At 32.2% G+C, this 20,803-nt stretch overlaps 1 protein-coding gene across 2 annotated transcripts; it reads left to right on the top strand.

The window, feature by feature from the left end:
• Nucleotides 1–67: 67 nt before the first annotated feature.
• Nucleotides 68–20,742, top strand: LOC144842861 (phosphatidylinositol 3,4,5-trisphosphate 5-phosphatase 2A-like). 2 transcript variants are annotated; one of them, XM_078699417.1, is made up of 26 exons: nucleotides 68–177; nucleotides 1,745–1,913; nucleotides 2,431–2,497; nucleotides 2,925–3,066; nucleotides 3,552–3,780; nucleotides 4,130–4,220; nucleotides 4,584–4,667; nucleotides 5,384–5,596; nucleotides 6,044–6,185; nucleotides 6,868–6,962; nucleotides 7,693–7,795; nucleotides 8,192–8,394; nucleotides 8,733–8,850; nucleotides 9,110–9,206; nucleotides 9,521–9,759; nucleotides 9,875–9,963; nucleotides 10,416–10,497; nucleotides 11,168–11,257; nucleotides 11,685–11,813; nucleotides 12,596–12,687; nucleotides 12,983–13,070; nucleotides 13,601–13,697; nucleotides 14,240–14,307; nucleotides 14,487–14,591; nucleotides 14,958–15,781; nucleotides 18,525–20,742. In XM_078699417.1, exons 2-26 carry the CDS (start codon nucleotides 1,759–1,761, stop codon nucleotides 18,738–18,740), a joined length of 3,858 nt encoding a protein of 1,285 aa, XP_078555543.1. In that variant the 5' UTR covers nucleotides 68–177; nucleotides 1,745–1,758; the 3' UTR covers nucleotides 18,741–20,742. The 2 variants fall into 2 exon arrangements, with proteins under 2 accessions (XP_078555543.1, XP_078555544.1); XM_078699418.1 differs by having other exon boundaries at nucleotides 14,958–15,553.
• Nucleotides 20,743–20,803: the final 61 nt, after the last annotated feature.

Below are 20,803 nucleotides of genomic sequence, written 5' to 3' on the forward strand. Positions count from 1 at the left end.
GAGATTACATTTATCCAATGAGATCATTAGATTATTATTGTAGCACTCACTGATTGGTCTAAATATTATTGCCTTAACACGTTTCACAAAAATACAGAATTTCCTAAACACACCAAACACGGAAGTATGGCGGAAAGTTAAAAAAGGTTTTCAAGTTGATTTGAAGCTACAATAAAGGTCTAGTATTTCTTATTTATGATCTTTGATAATTGTATTTAATTATAAATGTATTGTTTCTATTCATAAAGTATGCCATTAAATGTTACCATTGCTAGGCTGCCTCGATGTTTATTTCCTGTTCTGTAGACATATCCAGCCCGACTCGGTGGGTGTATTTTAGGCCAGCAAGCAACAACAAAGCCAGTCTACCCCAGCCTAGCCTCTGTTTACCATATATGCACATAAAACAAATCACTTGCTCTCTCATCTTTGTACTTCAAAGAAAGAAAGAAATATTTATGATTTTTATCTATTCTAAAGGGTTCTTTAAAAAAAAAATGTAATATTTATTGGCTGCTATTTTTAGAACATACTGAATTGAAACTGAAAAAAAAATTGAAATAGGTCATATTTAAACTATTATTATTTTGTAGAAACTGCATTTTGAAATTTACAGTCAATCTTACATAAATATAGTCTGTACTTTTTCCTATTCCGTTAAAAAATATAACAATGCAATATTAAATATAGTTTATTTAGTTCAACGTGTTTGTGATTTTTTTTTTTCACATTCAAATATTTCAACTATCTTTTTCCGGAAAGTCAGTGCATTTTTTTGTACACACTGTAGGAAACAATTTTGACCCATTGAACCGTAATATAATAAACTGGTATTTCCGGTGTTCAGAGAATCCATTAATTTTTATGATTCAAGAGTGTTCATATTCCTATATATTTAAACAATTTCTTTGGTACTTATTATTTATTGTACCATAACTGATTTTTATTATTGAGTGCAGAAATAATTTAAAAATGCAATTTTTTTTTAATGAATTTTTTCTGCAAGTTCATAATTTATAAAAAAAAAAAGCAGATTTATTTATTATTTAGGGGAGGCATAATCAAATTGATACCCCTAGATAAAGATAATTAATAATAATATCAAGAAGTGAAAAAATAAAATGTATCAAAATGCTTGATAAATTGTAGATCATTTCAATAAATTTTTCTACAAATAAAAATGTGTTGTAATAAAATTTGAATGTTAGTGTATTATGCATGTGGCGAGGCGTTTATTTGAGAAAATAAATATATCTGTATCTATCTGCGGTTTAAATTTGGTAAAGATCCGTCTTTTAGTTTTGACGTTATCCTTCTAAAACAGACAAACACACACAAAATTATAATCTACAGGTAATAATAATATTGTTATGCTCAAAAGCCTCTAGGCGCTTCACATTATTCAGATCATTGGATCAAACATCTAAGCATAACTGTCATGTTGCAGCTAGTAATCAGCATATTTATAAAGCCTTATCTACACTATCAAACTGTATGTGTCAAAAAAAATGTGATGTGGCCATATATGGACATGATGATGTCATATCACTACCATATTTAAGCATAGCACTACTATACATATGGGCACATCACATTTTTTTCACACATACAGTTTGATAGTGTAGACAAGGCTTAAAACTGATCAATTTTCATCGCTCCTTTGATTCTCTAATGTTTTTTTTTTAAATTGTTATAAAACAAAACGATTATTCATTTTTCAATTTATAATGATTTAACTTGATAGAAACCAATGACGTGATGGCGCACAGTAAAGGTGTACAGGGATGTAAATGGTACCATGGCGCCATCGGTAGGATGGAGGCTGAAAATCTGCTGATTGAAGACTCTAGAAATGGCAGTTTTCTTGTTCGAGATAGTGAAAATATTAAAGGTGCCTTCGCTCTATCGGTGCTGTAAGTCTAATTATTATTATTTAATTTGTAAAAAGATTATTATTTTTACTAATAATGATTTATAAATTGTTCAAATACAGGGCCGTAGCCACCAGTACGGTTGGTAAAGTTTTAACCTGACCACTTTTTAACAGAGGCCTTTGACAACCCAGTGGCTTGAACAGAGTTTGTACCTTTTCTTGTGAAAACCTAACCACTTTATTTCTTGTGGCTATATCACTGAAATATGTTAGGTTGATTGATTGATTTGCTTTTAACAAGAACTAAACAGAGAAAATACTGTACATACGTGATAAGTTATCATCACCGGATTTACTCCAATGGGATTTGTGTAATTTTCCTAACCGTCTAACCAATAATCTGAAAATTAGATTAAAGATATTTAGCCAATACACTAAAATTCACAATGTATTCATCTATTAAGAAATTTTAGTCATTGGTATCTGTTATTTGCTAAGAATAAGATTCTATGGTTGATCTATGATATATGATAGTTCTACTGCCACTCTTTTTTTAGATATAATCAGCGAATTTCACAGTACCGAATTATACCTGCACCAGAAGGTCCAGGATTTTTAATGAAGGTGAGTGTTTTTACTGTAGACTAAGCTGACCTTGGATTTGACCTGGAACATCTCTTTGTCATTTCATTCCTTTTTTTCACTTATCTTCTAATTACTAAATCACCTGAAATATCAGGAACCACCTCTTACTTCTGCAAACAACAAATTTAAATATTCTTTAAAATTTAGGCTATGGCAATATATTTCAAATCTCACAATCTCAATAAAAATTGCTTAGTTTTCTTAATAATAAATTAATATGGGATAGGGTCAGAAGAGAGTCAGGATCAAAAGGGTATGGTGATATACAGTATCATATAGTAGTAGGTTGTAACACAATCAACAAGATTAACATTGTCATAGCGCCTTTACCCGATCATCTGTTAAGTCTGTAACTGTTAATTATTTCTTTTCTTAATTCATACATACTTTCACTGTTGATTTGCAGTCTTCCGAAGGAATAAAGCAACACAGATTTTCCAACCTGGTAGAGTTGATAAACAGTTACAAAATAGCAACAAATGGTCTTGTGTGCACTTTGAAGTATCCAGTAGAGGCTACGAATCTACCAGAAGAAGATACAGACTCAGGTACTAATTAAGCCTTTCAAAATGGTTATGTTCTCCAAGCCCAACTGACCCAACATTTGAGAAATTTTAGGCTTGCCCCTTTTTCATTTCATTAAACATCAACTACATACTCACACACCGCCTAGACTGAAACCTCTCTTGGTTTTGAATTGCAGGCATGAGTGATTTAACTATAGCACCTTTTATTTTTATTTCAAATTTTGTCCCAGCCTAGTATTGGTGTTTTTGCAATAACTCATATTTATGCAATGAGGATGGTCCATCCACAAAAATACAATATGACAAGACATAAACATCCAACTTATTAAAATTAAAATAGAATTTTTAAAGAAAAACAAAATAAAATAATTAGAATCAAAAGGGAAATCAAATAAAAACAAAGAATTAACACAAATATTTGATCGATCCTGTTAATTTTTGCTACCACTATGTTTCCCCCTGCCCCCACCCCCATCATAAAATATATTTTTCTGATATTTTTTTAGACGATGACGAAGACTGTGACTACGATCATCTTGATCATGTGAGCCAGTTTTTAGAATCAAAGATCGAACACTTATACCATGTTGGGATTGAAAGTGAATTCCTGCAAGCTCTACGAAACTATGCAGTGCGCGACAGCAAACTGGACGCTGAATCGCTAAGATCTGGCAACAGCTCGTCATTACCGCAACTCAAACAGTTATTGCACACAACCAGCAAAGATTTTGTCAAGTAGGTTGTTTTTTACTTGCACATTTTATTTTACTTTTAACTACCAAATAACTAATAGATATCATTGACAATAGGAGTCAATAAAGATTGACAAAAATATTTAAACATTTATTTAACCAATAATTATCAATGTTATTTGAGGTTGTTATTGTTAATTTGTCAAGCCTGTAGTTGTATTTTTTATATTAGTCGATTTTTTTCTGAAAATACAGACTTGTAAAATACATATAGAATCGATTTGCAGACCGCAAACATCAAAATAATCAAATAACGTAGGTTATCATACCATATTTGGCTATATGGATAATAATAACAAATTTAACTGTATTATAACTATGTTTTTGTACAGGGAACTTGATATATTTCTTTTCAAAATCGATTTATTAAAAAGAATTTTCAATCGGAATAAAGACCTAGACAGGAATTTTGGAATGCACACTGTAAGTAAAATTGGTTGCAGTATTCAATAATGAATTTAATTCCATCATTTTTCTACTAACTGAGCTAACATAAAATAATTTCAGAAGAACTATCAACACTACTAATAACTAGAAACAGGATTATATAACATTAACATATTACAGTCAACTCTCCCAGTACTGGACACCTTTGAGCTGGTTTTTTCAAATAGTATGGTATTCTTAATTTTTTTAATGGTATAGAAATAAAATTTGTGTCTGTTTGGACTTCAAAAAAAGTCTGGTTTTGGGAGAGTTTCTGGTTTTCAGAGAGTTCAGTATTGGGAGAGTCAACTGTATGTTGTTTCCACCAGCTGTATACTTTTAATTTTTGTTCCTGTACAGTTTAAGAAAACCGGAGACAGTATGGAACATTTGATGTCAAGAATTGAGATGTGTCCGAAAGTCTATCAAGAAATGCAATCAAAGGTTTGGATTGTTTCAAACTTTATATTTTTTCACTGACATACATTGGAAACAGTTGAGTCTTTTGGATATTGAAAAGTAATTGGAGAAAAAAATTACAAAATTTCATTATTCATTTTTTTCTGTTATGTGGTACTTGATAAAATGTACATATAAGTTTGGTTTTCAATCTCAACTCGCGCCTTTTTATTAATTTGTGAATTTGTGCTATATAAATTTCTGTCATTATTGACTTACTCAAACTCAAACTTTATTCGAACAATGCTTTTTGATCAGCGGCACATGTTTATAAAACGGTGCGTTCTAACATTAAATAACAATACAGTTAAAAAAAATAAGTTACAAGAAAAAAAAAAGAAATTTAACTTAATAAAAACGATCAGCAAGTAGATTTAAATATATAAACTTAAAGCTCTGTCTACACTATAAAACTTTATGTGACCAAAAAGTGTGATGTGTCCATATATGGTAGTGATATGCTTTAATATGGTAATGATATGACATCATCATGTCCATATATGGGCACATCACATTTTGTTTTCTTTGATAATGTAGACAGAGCTTTACCTTGACAATAAGGCCATCTAAACATAACTGTTATTATCATTATTAAGACAAATTTAACTATTTAACTACTGAACTGTTTGTACTACTACTAATACTACAGTTTACCATCATATCCAGAAATTGTAAATAATAATTATTACGGTCTTTGCCAGGCCAGTAAAACTTTTCAGAATTTGGTTAAACTTGATGATCAGCATGAGACAAACAACGCAATAGAAATGGATCATGTATACATGCCCTCACCAGATGATGTCATACTTACTGGAAGTCAACCGACCAATACCATGTCTGAGAGGTCAACGCTGCCAGAATCAAAGCCTTTTAAAAGTGCAGCTGTTTTACGCATCCCATGTGCTGTGTTTGAGGTAATTACTGTACATAAATAAATTTGTTTCAGATGTGTCAAGTTGACTTCTACGAGGTGAAAATAAAGTACAAAAATAATAAAAGGCTGTGAATATAACTCATGCTTGAGTATAGCCTAATTTAGCTGTCCACAAATTTAATTGTCTTACATATCCCATGTGCTGTGTTTGAGGTAATTACTGTAAATAAATGAATTTGTTTCAGATGTGTTAATTTAACTTCCACCAGATGAAAATAAAGTACAAAAATAATATAAGGCTGCGAATATAATCCCATGCTCGAGTATAGCCTCACCACCTAATTTAGCATTCCCCAAATTCAATTGTTTTAAATATCCTGTGTGTTGTATTTGAAAAATACTGAAGATAAAACCTAGATATTTCAAATAAAACTGACAAAATGAGATGCGGAAAAGGTGCAAAAATAATAGGATATTTAAATTTCAGGTGAAAACTGAAGGATTAAAAATGGAAGCACTGATGAACTGCCGGGTAAAGCTTACAATTGACGTGGATCAAGGCATGTTTATCGTACAAAGACTTGGAATCAAAGAGGCCAAGGAACCAAGTGTACATCCACAAAATAAAAGTAACTGCTTTATTTATTAGTTTGTATTTTAAACATACTGTTTTAACATCAGGTTGAGCAAAAAATCCATACTCAATGCTTCTATTCATTGTAACCTTTATAAAATTAATATATGTTCTATATATAGTTTGTATTTTAAACACACTGTTTAACATCAGGTTGAGCAAAAAATCCATACTCAATGCTTCTATTCATTTTAACCTTTATAAAATTAATATATGTTCTATAAAAAACATTTCACGGATCTTATTATACTTTTTAATATGTTTTAATAACCAATGATCACAATTTTACATATATATATTTTTTTAATATAAATTGTATATATATTTTTTTTTTTTTTACTATAAATAATAATAATTATAAACATAATATTTTTAATATCTTTCTAATGTTTGCCTGTACTCAAAAGATGTAGAATAGCAAAAGAAAAATTACTTGAATTTGTATAATAATAATTTTTAAACTTTTAAAATTTCTATATCATTTTTTATTTAATTGTCATTGTTGTGTATTGTAAATCATATGTTTGCCCTCTGGGATTGTTGTGTTTTTTTTTTATATACTGAATGTATGAAATAAATGAAATGAAAAATAAATTAACAAGAGAAACTCTTTATAGAAAGATCTTTAAAATAATATGACTTCAAAACATAACACGTTTTGTTGTTGTTTATGATAGTTGTGCAGTTGATAAAATCAAGAGAAAATCCTACAAGAATAGGGATACGGTATAATAACAATAAAAAAAGAGAATACAGTTTTGATACAGCAAAGGTAAGTAGCAAAGTGACGTATGTACTATTATATTCTTTAGTATGTCAACATGAAAAATGAAGATTAATAAAATCAATCACTTCTGTAGAATAAAAAACCAATCAAAATAATTATTTAATTCATTTCACGGTTAATTTTAACCAAAAACCATTGTCTCACAGACAATTTTAAGTATTTTTGCTTCAAATTACATTTTTTTAAGGTAAATAATTTTTTTTTTTGCTCCAGTTTTTGGTCAAATTGAATAACTACTATGTGACACTAAAATGGCATATTCAAAAAAAAAATGTTCTGGGGAAATATATCTTTAAAGCTCTGTCTACACGATCCAACTAGTTTGACAAAAAATGTGATGTGCCCAAATATGGTAGTGATATGACATAATCGTGTCCATATATGGGAACATCACTTTCATACATAAAGTTTGATAGTGTAGACAGAGCTTTAAACAAGTGTCTGGCCAGGCAGTTAAGACAGTACAAAACTGTAATACAGCCATGATATCATCAGGTCCAAGGCTCACTTGGTCCATGGTTCTAATGGTAGATGGATAAGGACTAAAAATTAGTAGTTCCAGTGTATACACAATGCCTGTGTGCACTAACAATTTAGTACATCTTTCAAATGAGTAAGGGATTACCTAAACAAATATGCCAATATTGTCGTTTGCAGTTTGTAATTCCGTTTGATTTTTTTCTTTTTTTCTCTAGTTTAATTCTTATTTTTGCAGGAAAGAGAGAGATTTTGTTTATTGATGCAAACGATGAAGAATATTCACTCACATAGTGAAGAAGTTGACCAGATTTCATTGTTTGTTGGAACATATAATATGGGTAATTTCATTATTAACTATACCAGGCACGGATTGAGGCGGTGGGTAAACAGGCTTTAGCTCCCCCCTCCCCTAAAATTTAACAGCCATGTCTTTTTAAAATAAAATAATGACTATTTTTATTTATTCTGTAACCTGATGGATCGTTTTTATCATTTATGAAATATTTAGACCCCCCAATCTATAATGCTGGATCCACCCCTGTATACTAATGCTTTATTTGATATTTTATTAATAATAAATAATAATCTATAATGATCTATAGTACTAACCTGAAAGTTGCTCCTAAATTGTGAGTGCCGTTCTAGCTGAGGAACCTTTTAATTCTCATCTATCCATTAAACTTGGTTAGAATGCCAAGTATTGGTTTTTAGACAAATTTCGTTTATATTATCAGGTGATGCTGTGCCAACGGCCATGTTAGATACATGGTTAACTTCACAGGGTATTGGAAAGACGCGCCCTATCGAGATGGCAATGGTACCGCACGACCTTTACGTAATTGGAACGCAAGAAAGCACGCTGAGTGAGCGTGACTGGGTTAAACGAATCAAGTCAACCATCATGAAAAACTCTCCTGCCAAACAAGAATATGCTGTGGTTTGTAGTAGCCTGTTTGTAGAATTACCAAAATTATCAAATAATTACGTTATAATACTGTACAAATACTTGTATATTCCCATAAAGAAATTTAGTTTGTTAAGACACACTCTGAAATTATAAATGAATTTTACCACCCAGCAACTCTGATAAGATTTGGCAAAAGTCTCTAATTTTAAAAAAAAACCAACTTAACTTAAGTATATTTATGACACGCCTTGTGTGCCAAAAAATTTTCCTTTACTGGTATTAAGCTGAATTGCTGTCTAGAACCTAACCTACTCCTTCAATAATTAGTATTACTGTGACAAAATGATGATTTTTTCTTTTTTTTTCAGGTGACACTGTGCTCATTGTGGGGAATTCGTATGGCAGTTTTAGTTAAACCTGAACTAGTTAATTCAATAACGCATGTCAAAGAGTCATCAGTCAAAACAGGCATTGCCAATACCCTTGGTAAGTGCCTTATTCTCTGTCGACACTATCAAATAGTTTGCCAAAAAAAGTGTGATGTGCCCAAATGTGATACTGATATGACAATATCGTGTCCATATATGGGCACATCACATTATTTTTGTCACATAAAGTTTGATAGTGTAGACAGAACTTGATAGACATAAAGAGTAATTCTTTTTACACAAAGGTCAAAGTTGAGTAGCAGAAAGTTTCAATTTTGTCTAATACTAAATAGATAAATTAATGTCAATGTCAACAGGTAACAAGGGTGCAGTTGGTGTGTCATTTTATTTCAATGGAACATCGTTCTGTTTCATTAACTGCCATTTAACATCTGGAACCGAAAAATGTTTAAGGTAAGTAAGTCTAGATCAAATATTATTGTTTTTATTTTTTAATATTTAATCTTGAATGAGTTGGTTTTGGCCATCCTTGAAAATAATTGTGAATTGTTCATTATCAGAATCCATAATCGTACGCATCATTTATAAAGTTTGTAGGAAGTTGTTGAAACTAGAGAATAAACTTACGAAGGATAGAATGTGTTTCTTGCCTGACCTCCATATGGGTCATACTTGGCTTATATTTCAAGATGGGTTTTTACCCTATAGTGGGCCTATAGGCCAGTATGTTATGTTACATACAAATTGTTAATTTTTATATTTTTTAGGCGGAACCACAACTATATTGACATACTAAAAGGTCTTGCACTCGGAGATAAAGGTCTCAATGTGTTTGACCTCACAACCAAGTTCCACCACATCTTTTGGTTTGGCGACCTGAACTACAGGCTCGATCGAGATGTCCAAGAGATTCTTGCACAGATTAACCATAAGAATTATACAACGCTGTTGACCTATGACCAGCTGAGAGAGGAACGAATGAAGGATAACGTATTCATTGATTTTGGTTAGTTAGAATTTTGTTTCATTGTAAACATAATTTGTTTGATTTAAAAGGCTTTTTAATAAATGGTTCGAGTTTTTATGAAATAAATGTTTTTGTTATTTATTTATTTTTGTAGAGGAAGAGGAGATTACATTCCCACCCACATATCGATATGAGATTGGGAATAGGAATACTTATGCCTATAAAAAAGTGAAAAAAACAGGGGTGAGGTTGAATTTTTTTTTCTATTTTATTTTTTATTTTTAAAAAAGATTTCCAAACTAGCATACAAAACAATGGTAATAAGATAGAAATAACGATGTAAGCAAAAAAAAAAATTTTTTAATGTAAAAAAAAAATTGTATAGATTAGGGGGTGAGGTTGCATTTTGTTTATTTTTAGTATTCTAATGTGACATTCCGTATAATTTGTTTGCTTTGCTTTAGTTATTTTGTTTTTAACACGTTTTCAGCATCATAATCATTGTCTTTATTATAATGATGTATCAGATCAGTATCACAGTTATTGTCAACATACATCTCAATCGCTTAATTTTCATGTCACCATCATTATCTGTATATCTTCATCATTGTCACCTTATCTTTAAAACATTGTCACCAAAATCTTGTCATCAGCATCATTATCACAAACAGATTTTTACATTTTCATTATTTTAGGTTCGAATCAACCAGCCATCATGGTGTGATCGAGTACTGTGGAAGTCCTATCCTGATACTCACATAAACAACACCTCATATGGTAAATGGAGTTGAACCATGGGCCTATATAATCATTCAATGAATCAGTTAATGTATATGTCCATGTTTAAAATGACAAAAAAGGGTAGTAAAATGATGATTGATTTGGAAATAAATGAGTATAAAAAATACTTTATAACCCAAAATCTTCAAATTCATCAATTGTCAAGTAATCAGTGGCATAACAGCAATGAGCACTCACTAGCTAAATCCAGGGGCCCCGGAACTTGAGGAAAAAAGGCTAAAAACGAGTCCCCAGTGTGGGAGGGCCACTTAGATTCCTTGAACCAGGGGCCTCTGCAAGTAATATATGTTCATTGTTGATATAAAGTTTGCGGTACACCACATGTATTAGTTCTGAAAAGAACTGTTGAGTTTCTCGACGTTTCGATCAATATACTTTGATCGTCCTCAGGAGTGAGCAAGATATATGTTCATTATTATTTATGTTCCTATGGCCTATTATTAGCATTATTAGTTTAAGTTGTATCATATGTTACTCTTTTTAAGAAAATGTAATAAGTACTAATATACCCAGTGTCCAATAAATGAATAAATAGAGACCATCCCTTTTGACGGATTGGACCACCCTGGTAGAATATTGGGAATAAATATAAAAGAAATGGAATCACAGTGACCTTAATAAGCAATGATTATTGATTTTCATTCAGGTTGTACGGTAGACATAATGTCCAGTGACCATTCACCAGTATTTGCGACGTTCTCTGTTGGAATTGAGTCAATGACAATTTTAACCAAAGGTAATTGGCCGACCTTTAAAGATGTATTGTCCTCCAAAAACATGAAAAATGAAAATTAATTAAATCAGACTTTAAATTTTGTAGTTAATCCCTTTCGTAAAAAAAAAAAATGTTTTCTCATATAAAATGACAAAATAAATCGCCAAATTCAACTAAAAAAACATTGGCTGGCAGCCAATTTGACTATTTTTTGCTTTAAATTACAGTTTTTTCAGGTAAATACATTTTTTTTTCGATTTAATTTTTGTTCAAAGTGCGTAATTATTATGTGACATTAAAATGGCATATTCAACAACAAAAATTATTATTTTTTCAGGGGAAAATACATCTTTTTCTGTAAAAACTGATAAGAGAATAAGACACCAAATTATTGATATAAAGTACTAGCCCATAGTTTTGAATTTTGTCTCATTTTTTTAATTGGTAGATCATCTGGGTAGACTGACCGGTAATGACGAGGCAGAGGTGCAGGTCATCTTCACAGAAATGGAAGCAGACATTAAAACGAGCAGTATTGGCAAATTCTATGTGGAGATATTTTCAAGCTGTTTAGATGGTATGTACCTAAACCATTATTCAGACCTTGTCTTTTAAGGTGAGCTAGTGTGATCACTCGCCTAACACACACCTAAACTGTCCTTGAGGAGTGCGATTTACAACACGCTTAAATTTGGTAAACTTCTACACACCAAAATACAAACCGCACACCTACAGCACCCCTGAATGTATTGAGGAGTGCAATTTGTAGCACACCTACAATTGTAAAAAGACAAGGGCTGATTATTAATCGTTGGACATATAATTCTCTAAGTAATAACACCAATATCGATATTTTTTATAATGTCATCGCTTCTTTCCGTTATTTTACATCACTTAGTTAACCTGTAATATGTTTGATGTCATCTTGTTTTTTATTACTTTAAGGAGTTTTTTATTAAGATTTTAATCGCTGTTAGTTTAGAATGAAATAAATTTGTGATATCTTCCCATATATCTTGAGTACAAGGACAAATATTCAATCATCTGTAAGTTGAATTCAGTCCTAGTCATCATCAGATAAACTTTCTTCATCAGTCCTTCTATAAATGTATAGCAGAAAGTGGTGTAACAGCTATGAGCGCTCACTGGCTAAACCCAGAGGCCCAGAGCTTATTGAGTCTCCTGAGCAGTGCCAAGAGGAAAAAAGACAGACATTAAAATATGTTGAGGCCTCAAGCATTGGCGGGCGACTTAAGGTTCCTAAACCAGGGGCCTCATGTACGCCACTGGTAGCAGACCAACTACCATTGAAATGATCTTGTGCAAAATCTGAGTAATCAATTCACTTTTGATTTCTAGTTCGTAGTGTTAAATGTGGGAAGAGTGGTGATAGCATAGTCAAGAATTACAATCTGGTTTCTGTCAGATGGTCTGCAGAAAAATTTCCAAAGGTATTAATTACTGTACAATTACTGTATTAATTTTAAATTCAATAACAATACATACATAAATATATTTAATGGTCCCCGATTTTAACTAGAAACTGATGACTAAACCAAAAGGTCAGTGCCTACAGTAGCACTATCAGAACACCATAGACCCTGCTAGTGTTTGTTAACATATACATGTACATGTATGTACTATTAATAATTATGTGGGACGCTTTTAGACATAGTAGAAATATGTGCCTATGTGGAACTCTTTAATAGTAGTAATATGCACCTGTTTCAACATATATATTTTCAGTTAAAGCCTACTGTTTCCAACTTCCACTATTTAGAGGAGCAACACATGTTGGTAGCTATTAAAAATTCGGACAGTGACGAGTCATATGGTGAAATATATTTTTTAATACAGTATTACATTTTGGTCACACCCTCTGAGTTGTAAATGCCCAGCTTGAGAGGAGAATGGACGGGATGACTATTAGTACCAGCCTTAATGCTCTGTCTACACTATCAAACATTATGTGACAAAACAATGTGATGTGCCCATAAATGGACATGATGATGTCATATCACTACCATATTTAAGCATACCACTACTATATTTGGGCACATCACACTTTTTTGTCAAACTAGTTTGATAGTGTAGACAGAGCCTTACTTTGGTCATATACTCTGGGTCGTTTTAAAAGCTGTATACCTTTCCTGATCGATATCTTAATCTGATTTCAGGACCCACAAAGGTGTCCTCTTAATAGGTGTGTCTCCTGAATACAAGATGGCCATAGTGTTCAAATATGTATTACTACCAATCATTTGTTTCACAGGAAGTTCCCCCTTATTAGGGATATCCCAAAGGAGGGGTGTCACTGTATTACATTTCTTGTTTGTTTCATTGATGTGTGTATCTATGTTAAAGGTGAATTTGTGATTGCATTAAAAAACAAGTTAAGCACTGATCCAGTGGAATTTAAGGCAAACTTGACTCACAATGGATTGAGGACGGGAAATGTCAGGTGTGTAGTCTTTGATAATACCATATATGGCTGAGTATAATCCATGCTCAATTGTAATTCCATGTTTAATTTTAATCTCATACTCAATTTTAATCTCATACTCAATATTAATCCCATGCTCAATTATAATGCCATGCTCAATTATAATCCCATACTCAATTTTTAACCCATGCTCAATTATAACCCATGCTCAATTGTAATCCCATGCTCAATTGCAATATAATTCTCAATTGTAATCCCATTCTCAATTATAATCCCATGTTCAATTGTAATCCCACCCCTTATTTTAGGATAAATTTATATATGCTACTTTAGTAAATCCATTGTTAATGCAGTTCGAGTGTAATCCCACTAATCCCACAACTTTGCACCAAATTTCTAACCCAGCAACACATCTCCCCCCACCCTGTGACTATATACAGAAATGTGTTGTGTAAAATTCTACTCATTTGTTTTCTATTGAGAATAATGTACTTCTGCTTAGTTAGTAAAAATATGTTATAAACGTTGTTTCAATTTTTATTTATGTATTAATATTATAGAGGAAAAATGCATATTAAGGCTAGAGACGAAAGCGCATATGGTGCCTGTGTCAGACCGAGAACGTACGGTAAGAAATTTTTTTTTTTTAAATAAGTTTTTTGTGCAGTTTTTTTCCTGTGTTTTAAAACCTGTAAAGGAGTATAAAAGTATAGTTTTAAAGTATAAACTCAGGAAATACAAATTGAGTAGTTTTAAACCAAAAATATTAAAAATGTATTTTTTACACCAACCCATTTTTATTTATAGATTTGGTCAAGTTTGATGATCGATCAGATACTGCTAGCTCAATTGATTCTCATGACATTTTATCAGATAACTATCCACCACCACTTAGTAAACCCAAAAAAACAGGTAGTACTGTTGTTGTTTTTACAATATTGTATTTAAATTTCAATAAGTTTGTTGTTAAAAAGAATGATTTATTTCACAATATTTGTTAACAATGTGAGTTATTTAGTAGAAAAGTTATTTGGTACTGCATGGGAAAACATACTAAAGTGTCAAAGGTTAAATTATAGCAGCTGCTTGTCAGTAAAAATAAGAAAACCATGGTTTATTTCAGGCATACTGTATGACATAATTATGGTTATTATGGCAGGGTTTTTCCTTGGGGTTCTGGTTCAAACTCAGCTCCTGACAATTTTACAGCAGTCAGTGAGATCTGCTGTTCCTGTTGTCTAAATGTACAATATTAACAATTTACCAAACTTTTTTAAGGTCTAGTTAGACTGTTTGATTGGAATAACAGGTCACAGCCTGTTGACCACTGTCACACACAGGACACCAGCTTGCAAGTTCCAGGGTTGCGCCATGACTTATCTAACCAATTGTCCAACTCGTCTACCGCCACCACACCAGACAGCGATTCCAGCATGTTCACCTCACACCGTCCTGGATTGTTGACCCCTGTACACCAGAACGAAGTTAACGATAAGGGAGAACATTCTGAAAAGGACAATTCTGAAAATCCAGAGGACTTTGAAAACCCATTTTTCCCTCCTAGTCTACCACCACGAAACATTCTTGGACACGATAATTTAGCGTTTCAGAACGGAGGAAGCCTTTCGTCGAATTGTTCAACACGAAGTGAGATCAAGCCCCCAACGAACAATCCACCAGCACTGCCGCCCCGTCCTGCCACGCTTGATAAGTCAGAAAAGTTGATATCGAAACCCAGAAACGCCGTCACGAAAACACAGTCGGACGGTTCTGCCGACGCACCTCCGGTGCCTGCTAGAAGGAATCCACAACGTCCACCAGAAGTGGAAGTTGATCTTGCAAGACAGGTTCAACGAAATCAACGAGCATCAAAGGTTAGACAAATACGTGACTTCTATGAGGGAAACAAGCTCAAGAGGCACGAAAAAGTGTCTGCTACCCCTTCTGCTCCCCTTTCTCACTCTCATACCCACTCCTCCCAGAATTATCAATGGCAAGAATATCGACACAAGGTAAATACCAAGGAAAATAAGCAAATAGTAACAGATGATGAACCGCCACCACTACCAGTCAAGGGTAGGGCTGGTTTGTTAGAGTTTGAGGTATTTCATTCTTCAAATTATTCAAAATTGATACTGTTTTATTTTGCTTGCTTTAATTACTCAAAAAGTGCATTTAAGGTCAGTCTCTGGAGAAATAGACATTATTAGAAAAATGTTTGTACTTTTAATACCTTTTTCACAACTTGGTAGTGAATGATAGTTTTTTCATTTTCTGCTGTTTACCACCACAAAATCGAAAACAAACATTATTACTTCAGAGCTTGCCATTGAATGCTGATCAAGTATTTTCTTTATTATGCTTCTAAGGCTCTGTCTACACTATCAAACATGTGAACAAAAAAATGTGATGTGGCCATATATGGACACAATGATGTCAAATCACTACCATATTTCGGCATATCACTACCATATTTGGGCACATCATACTTTTTTTTGTCAAACTAGTTTAATAGTGTAGACAGAGATAATAGATAATTTTGATTGCTTCTTGAGTATTGGTATTTCACTAGCTTCTATTTTATTGCAACTGAATATTCAAATATTTATTCTTCCTCAACTTTATTGCTTTGAAATACTTTGGTGATTTTGGCAAACACTGGGCGATTTTGACTTAAATAAAACATTGTGTGAACTGGGTATTAAACATTTGGTTACACAAACATGGTGCAATTTTGTTGAATGAATGCTGTTCATTTTGGATTTTTTTTGTTGGGAATTTATTTGGATAAACAAGCATGATGCAAATTGGTTACACATACATTACATCGTAAAAAACTTGAAATTGAAATATATTCTGTATTAAAACTTTACAAAAAAAGAGAAATTCATTTCACCATTATGATCGATTCGTACCCACTGGCACAGATCCTGTTTGAAGGACCTTACTACATAGATACCGAAATGACCATCTACATCTCTTCCCAAGTCTATATCTATTGGACACTGGACACATACCCTATCCTTGAGCTTGTTTATACTCAATTACTGTATTATACTTTAAAGAATGTTGTGACAGTAACCTGGTAAGGATGCATTGTGCTAACAGAGTGCTTTAGACTTAAAGCTCTGTCTGCACTATCAAACCATAAATGCTACCATATTTGGACACATCACACCTTTTTTTTCAAACTAGTTTGATAGTGTAGACAGAGCTTTAGGATAACCATGATTTACATTGTAGCAAGGAAAAAAAAAATTTCTTTGATTGAAGAAGAAATACTGCTAATGCTGGTGAAATGTTGCTGAAGTTGCACACCTGCTTCTTATAATATTTGCATATTTAATCCACCAGGTGGTGCCTGGTGCAGATTCAGAATTACTCTCCAAAAAGATGGAGTGAGAGTGGGTGAAGTAAATTCCCCCTCCCCCAACATTTCACATATTTTCACTCTCCACTGCGTAGATAAAACTCTTTATGGATCCAGGATTTTTTAAACGGGGGAGCGGTGACAATAATATAAAAATAGATATTGACAAAGTTCTTCATTCACATTTATTTACACATTTTATTAAAAAAACAAGCATACATTCATAATAAGTTAAATGGTAACAATAAATAGGAGCTGTTTCAGGGATAGGAAATAGAACTAAAAGAACTTGTCTTATACCAACCACTAAACAGACAATAAACATAAACAACTGCATTTACATATCATTTGCTAATGTTAGATATATAAAATAATAATCATTCAAAATTCATAAATGTTTCAGATATTTCATTTAATAAATACAAATTTAACTACAGCACATTGTGATTGTATTTGGAAATGTTTGTTTTTTTTAACAGATTTATTAAACATTTTAAGGTTTTTACAACATGTAGTAGTAGTAGTTCATAATGTCATTTTAGCTGTCAACAACAGGAGCTTGTCATCCAACCACTACCCCACTGGATCAACCCATTTATTGTACATCACTATAGAGACCACGGAAGAGTGTAATTTCACCCGTCCGTGGTAATAGACACAGCCATATCATTCATACTTCATAAGTTCTGTCTACACTATCAAACTTGATGTCACAGCAACATGTGATATGCCCATATCACTACCATATTTGGGCATACCACTACCATATTTGGGAACATCACACTTTTTTTGTCAAACTAGTTTGATAGTGTAGACAGAGCTTTAGTTAGCACTTTGTTATCCTAATTGTACTGTTAACATATACTGCTTCACAATATAATGCATGTTTACACTATGAATTTAGTATTAAAAGAATGAAGCCTTGTGCATATTGTAGTTGATGGAACAGTGCATGTTGCTTTGTATAGGTATATGGTATGGGATACACATATTAACCATTTTTGTGATATTTAATTATGACCATTTAGAATAGAGAGTCATGAATATTCATCTATCCAGGTAATATTATATTTCATATGACCATATTATGAAGAATTAATGAATCTTGATTCTGGACTCCAAATCGTTTGGAAAACAGTGGATTTGACGAGACTTAATAGAGTTTATTGCATAAGACATGAGATTGTGAGAATGAATTATTTTTTCTCAAAAACCTACCATTTTCACCCAATTCTCTGTACTGTATCTCCATATATGGCATTGTATATCCGGTATCATGTATACAGTGTCACATATGGATCACAGATTATGATGCAAGCTTCACATGTGATGCTGTATCGCAGAATGTGCCTATGATACAGTGCAAATTATAGATACAGCACCAAGAATTGGTTACCATTTTATTGAATTTGATAATTCTAGTTCATTGTATTTAAATTGAATTTTCTTTAAAAAAACATTTTCTTTTTCCCTAGGATTATGATTCCTTACGAAGACCTAACACAATTTCCGAATGGCTTGGATTGCTGGAACTTCCACAGTACACACAACATTTGATCTCCAACGGTTGGGACAGCATCGATTTTCTCATTACAGTTACGGATACGGACTTAGTCATGGCGGGGGTAAATAATGCCGCCCATCGTGAACGAATGTTAGCAAGTATCGTTGCAATGGCTTTCTGTAAATAGGTCCTCATTCCATCAGTATTTGTGGTGATTGTCTATCTCAGCGCCATTTTCTATAGTTATTGCACATTAAAGTATTTCGCTTATTTTTCGCGTTCACTATAGAAAATTTTTTAAATTTGATGTAATCATGATCATAGTTTCTCTAAACTAAAATGCTCAATAAGTATATTTTTTTTAAATGGTATCTTTTTTAGGATTGCTTAAAAATTAAATGTGTGTTTCTGTCTCATCATAGAAGCTATGACTTCACTTCAACATTGAAGTAAGGAACTTTAAAAATAATTTAGAGCTTCACAACACAATTGAAAAACTTATCCTTTTTACAATAGACGTTAATCACTAACTAATGTACTTTGTGCAGTACTGAGCGCTATACAAATATTACTATGATAATTATAATATCGGTACCATGAAGTTACCTTAAAGTGCTTTAGAATATTTTTTTTTTATAAGAGTTACTATTTAAGTAGCATTATAATTATATAAATCCATTTACCTATAATATATATAAATTTGAGTATTACTGAAATAATATACGTCCCACTTTGTACACGATTACCATTTATAATAATTTATATTTGAATTGCCAGTAGATTAAAAAATATTTCATATCATCTTGGAATTAAATTTAACCAATGCATGTATAAGAACTAGAATTCGAATTAGATAACATTATATTTTTACTTAGGCCTTGTAAATGTAACTTTCTTCTATAGGGTTATGGTAGTTCCATATGGCTAGAGTAGAGCGTTGGGCTCAAATGGCTAGGGGGTTGCACAGGCCTTGATTTTTTAGGCGTGATCACATTACCTAAACACACTCTTAGAATGCCCTTGAGGACTGCGATTTACATCACACTCAGGGGCTCATGTACCTACGGGGCTGGGCCTTTGATCAGTGGTTATCCCCAGTTTTATACCACCGCATAGTTCCCTATGATGTCATAAAGAGATAACACATGGTGCCAGACATCCTTGTCCTTTTGATTATTTTTTTTAAAATCCGACCAGTTCTATTTTTGTAATAAAATACTGGTAATAATCAAGTTAATCAATTATTCCATTCCAATAGGCGTGATCAAATTTCATCTTAATTGATTATATTAGATTTTTATGTAAAAATCTAGACATACTTTTATTTTTTGATGCTAATAATTATTTATTTTTAATGTTGATATGATTGTTTAACACAAGCTTTCTAATAATACAATATACCAAGCAATTAAAATGAATGAGTGTTTAGGCAAAACTAATGAATTAAAGACTTCAAAGGTTTGTAGTGACAATTTATTATAAGGGGACACCTTCCAGGACCCAACAAAGTTTCCCCTTAATAAACCCAGTGGCTGCTTTCATTATTCACACTAACAACTTAGGCCTATAGCCAATTAATTTGTCTGTGGCCTAAGTGGAAACACCCTTTAAAAAAAGTTCCTATCTTAATGAATAGCACTTGTATGTTGAATTTGTTTACAAAACATTTTACACTTAAGGGAAATTATTAAATACTTATTGACTTAAGTGAAATAGCTATTGTATTTAAAGGGAATTCTAACTTAATTTTGAGTGATAATTAAGTGTGATTGATGAATATGGCCACTGACCACTGACCATTAGGATCAAATGAGTGTGAATGTCCACTAATTGCTTTAAATATTTTTACAATGCTAAGTCTTTCTAAACAGTCTGCAATATATAATGTCTGGCCGGCTTTCCAGTACCATCTTAAATGTATATATAGCAATTACGAAAAATTTACATTAAATTTATACAGTATTGGCTGCTTAAAAATAGGTAACTATTAAATAGCTAATTGTAATGTAAATATTATATTGTATAGTAGAATATAAATGACTTTATGAATATATGTAGCTACTTCCATCAGTATGTTGAAGGTTTTTAATATACGGTACTTTTTTTTACAAAGTCTATTCATGTCCATATTTTGTAACTATGAGAATGCTAGTTTACCTCTTGTTTATTAAATGCAAACCATTTCTTACAAAAAATACGACATTTTTTGCATTGTCTTTTGTCTCTACAATCGTCAATACACCAACTATG

The sequence above is a fragment of the Antedon bifida genome, chromosome 5 (genome assembly GCF_963402885.1).
Source record: "Antedon bifida chromosome 5, ecAntBifi1.1, whole genome shotgun sequence".
Taxonomy (NCBI): Eukaryota; Metazoa; Echinodermata; class Crinoidea; order Comatulida; family Antedonidae; genus Antedon; species Antedon bifida.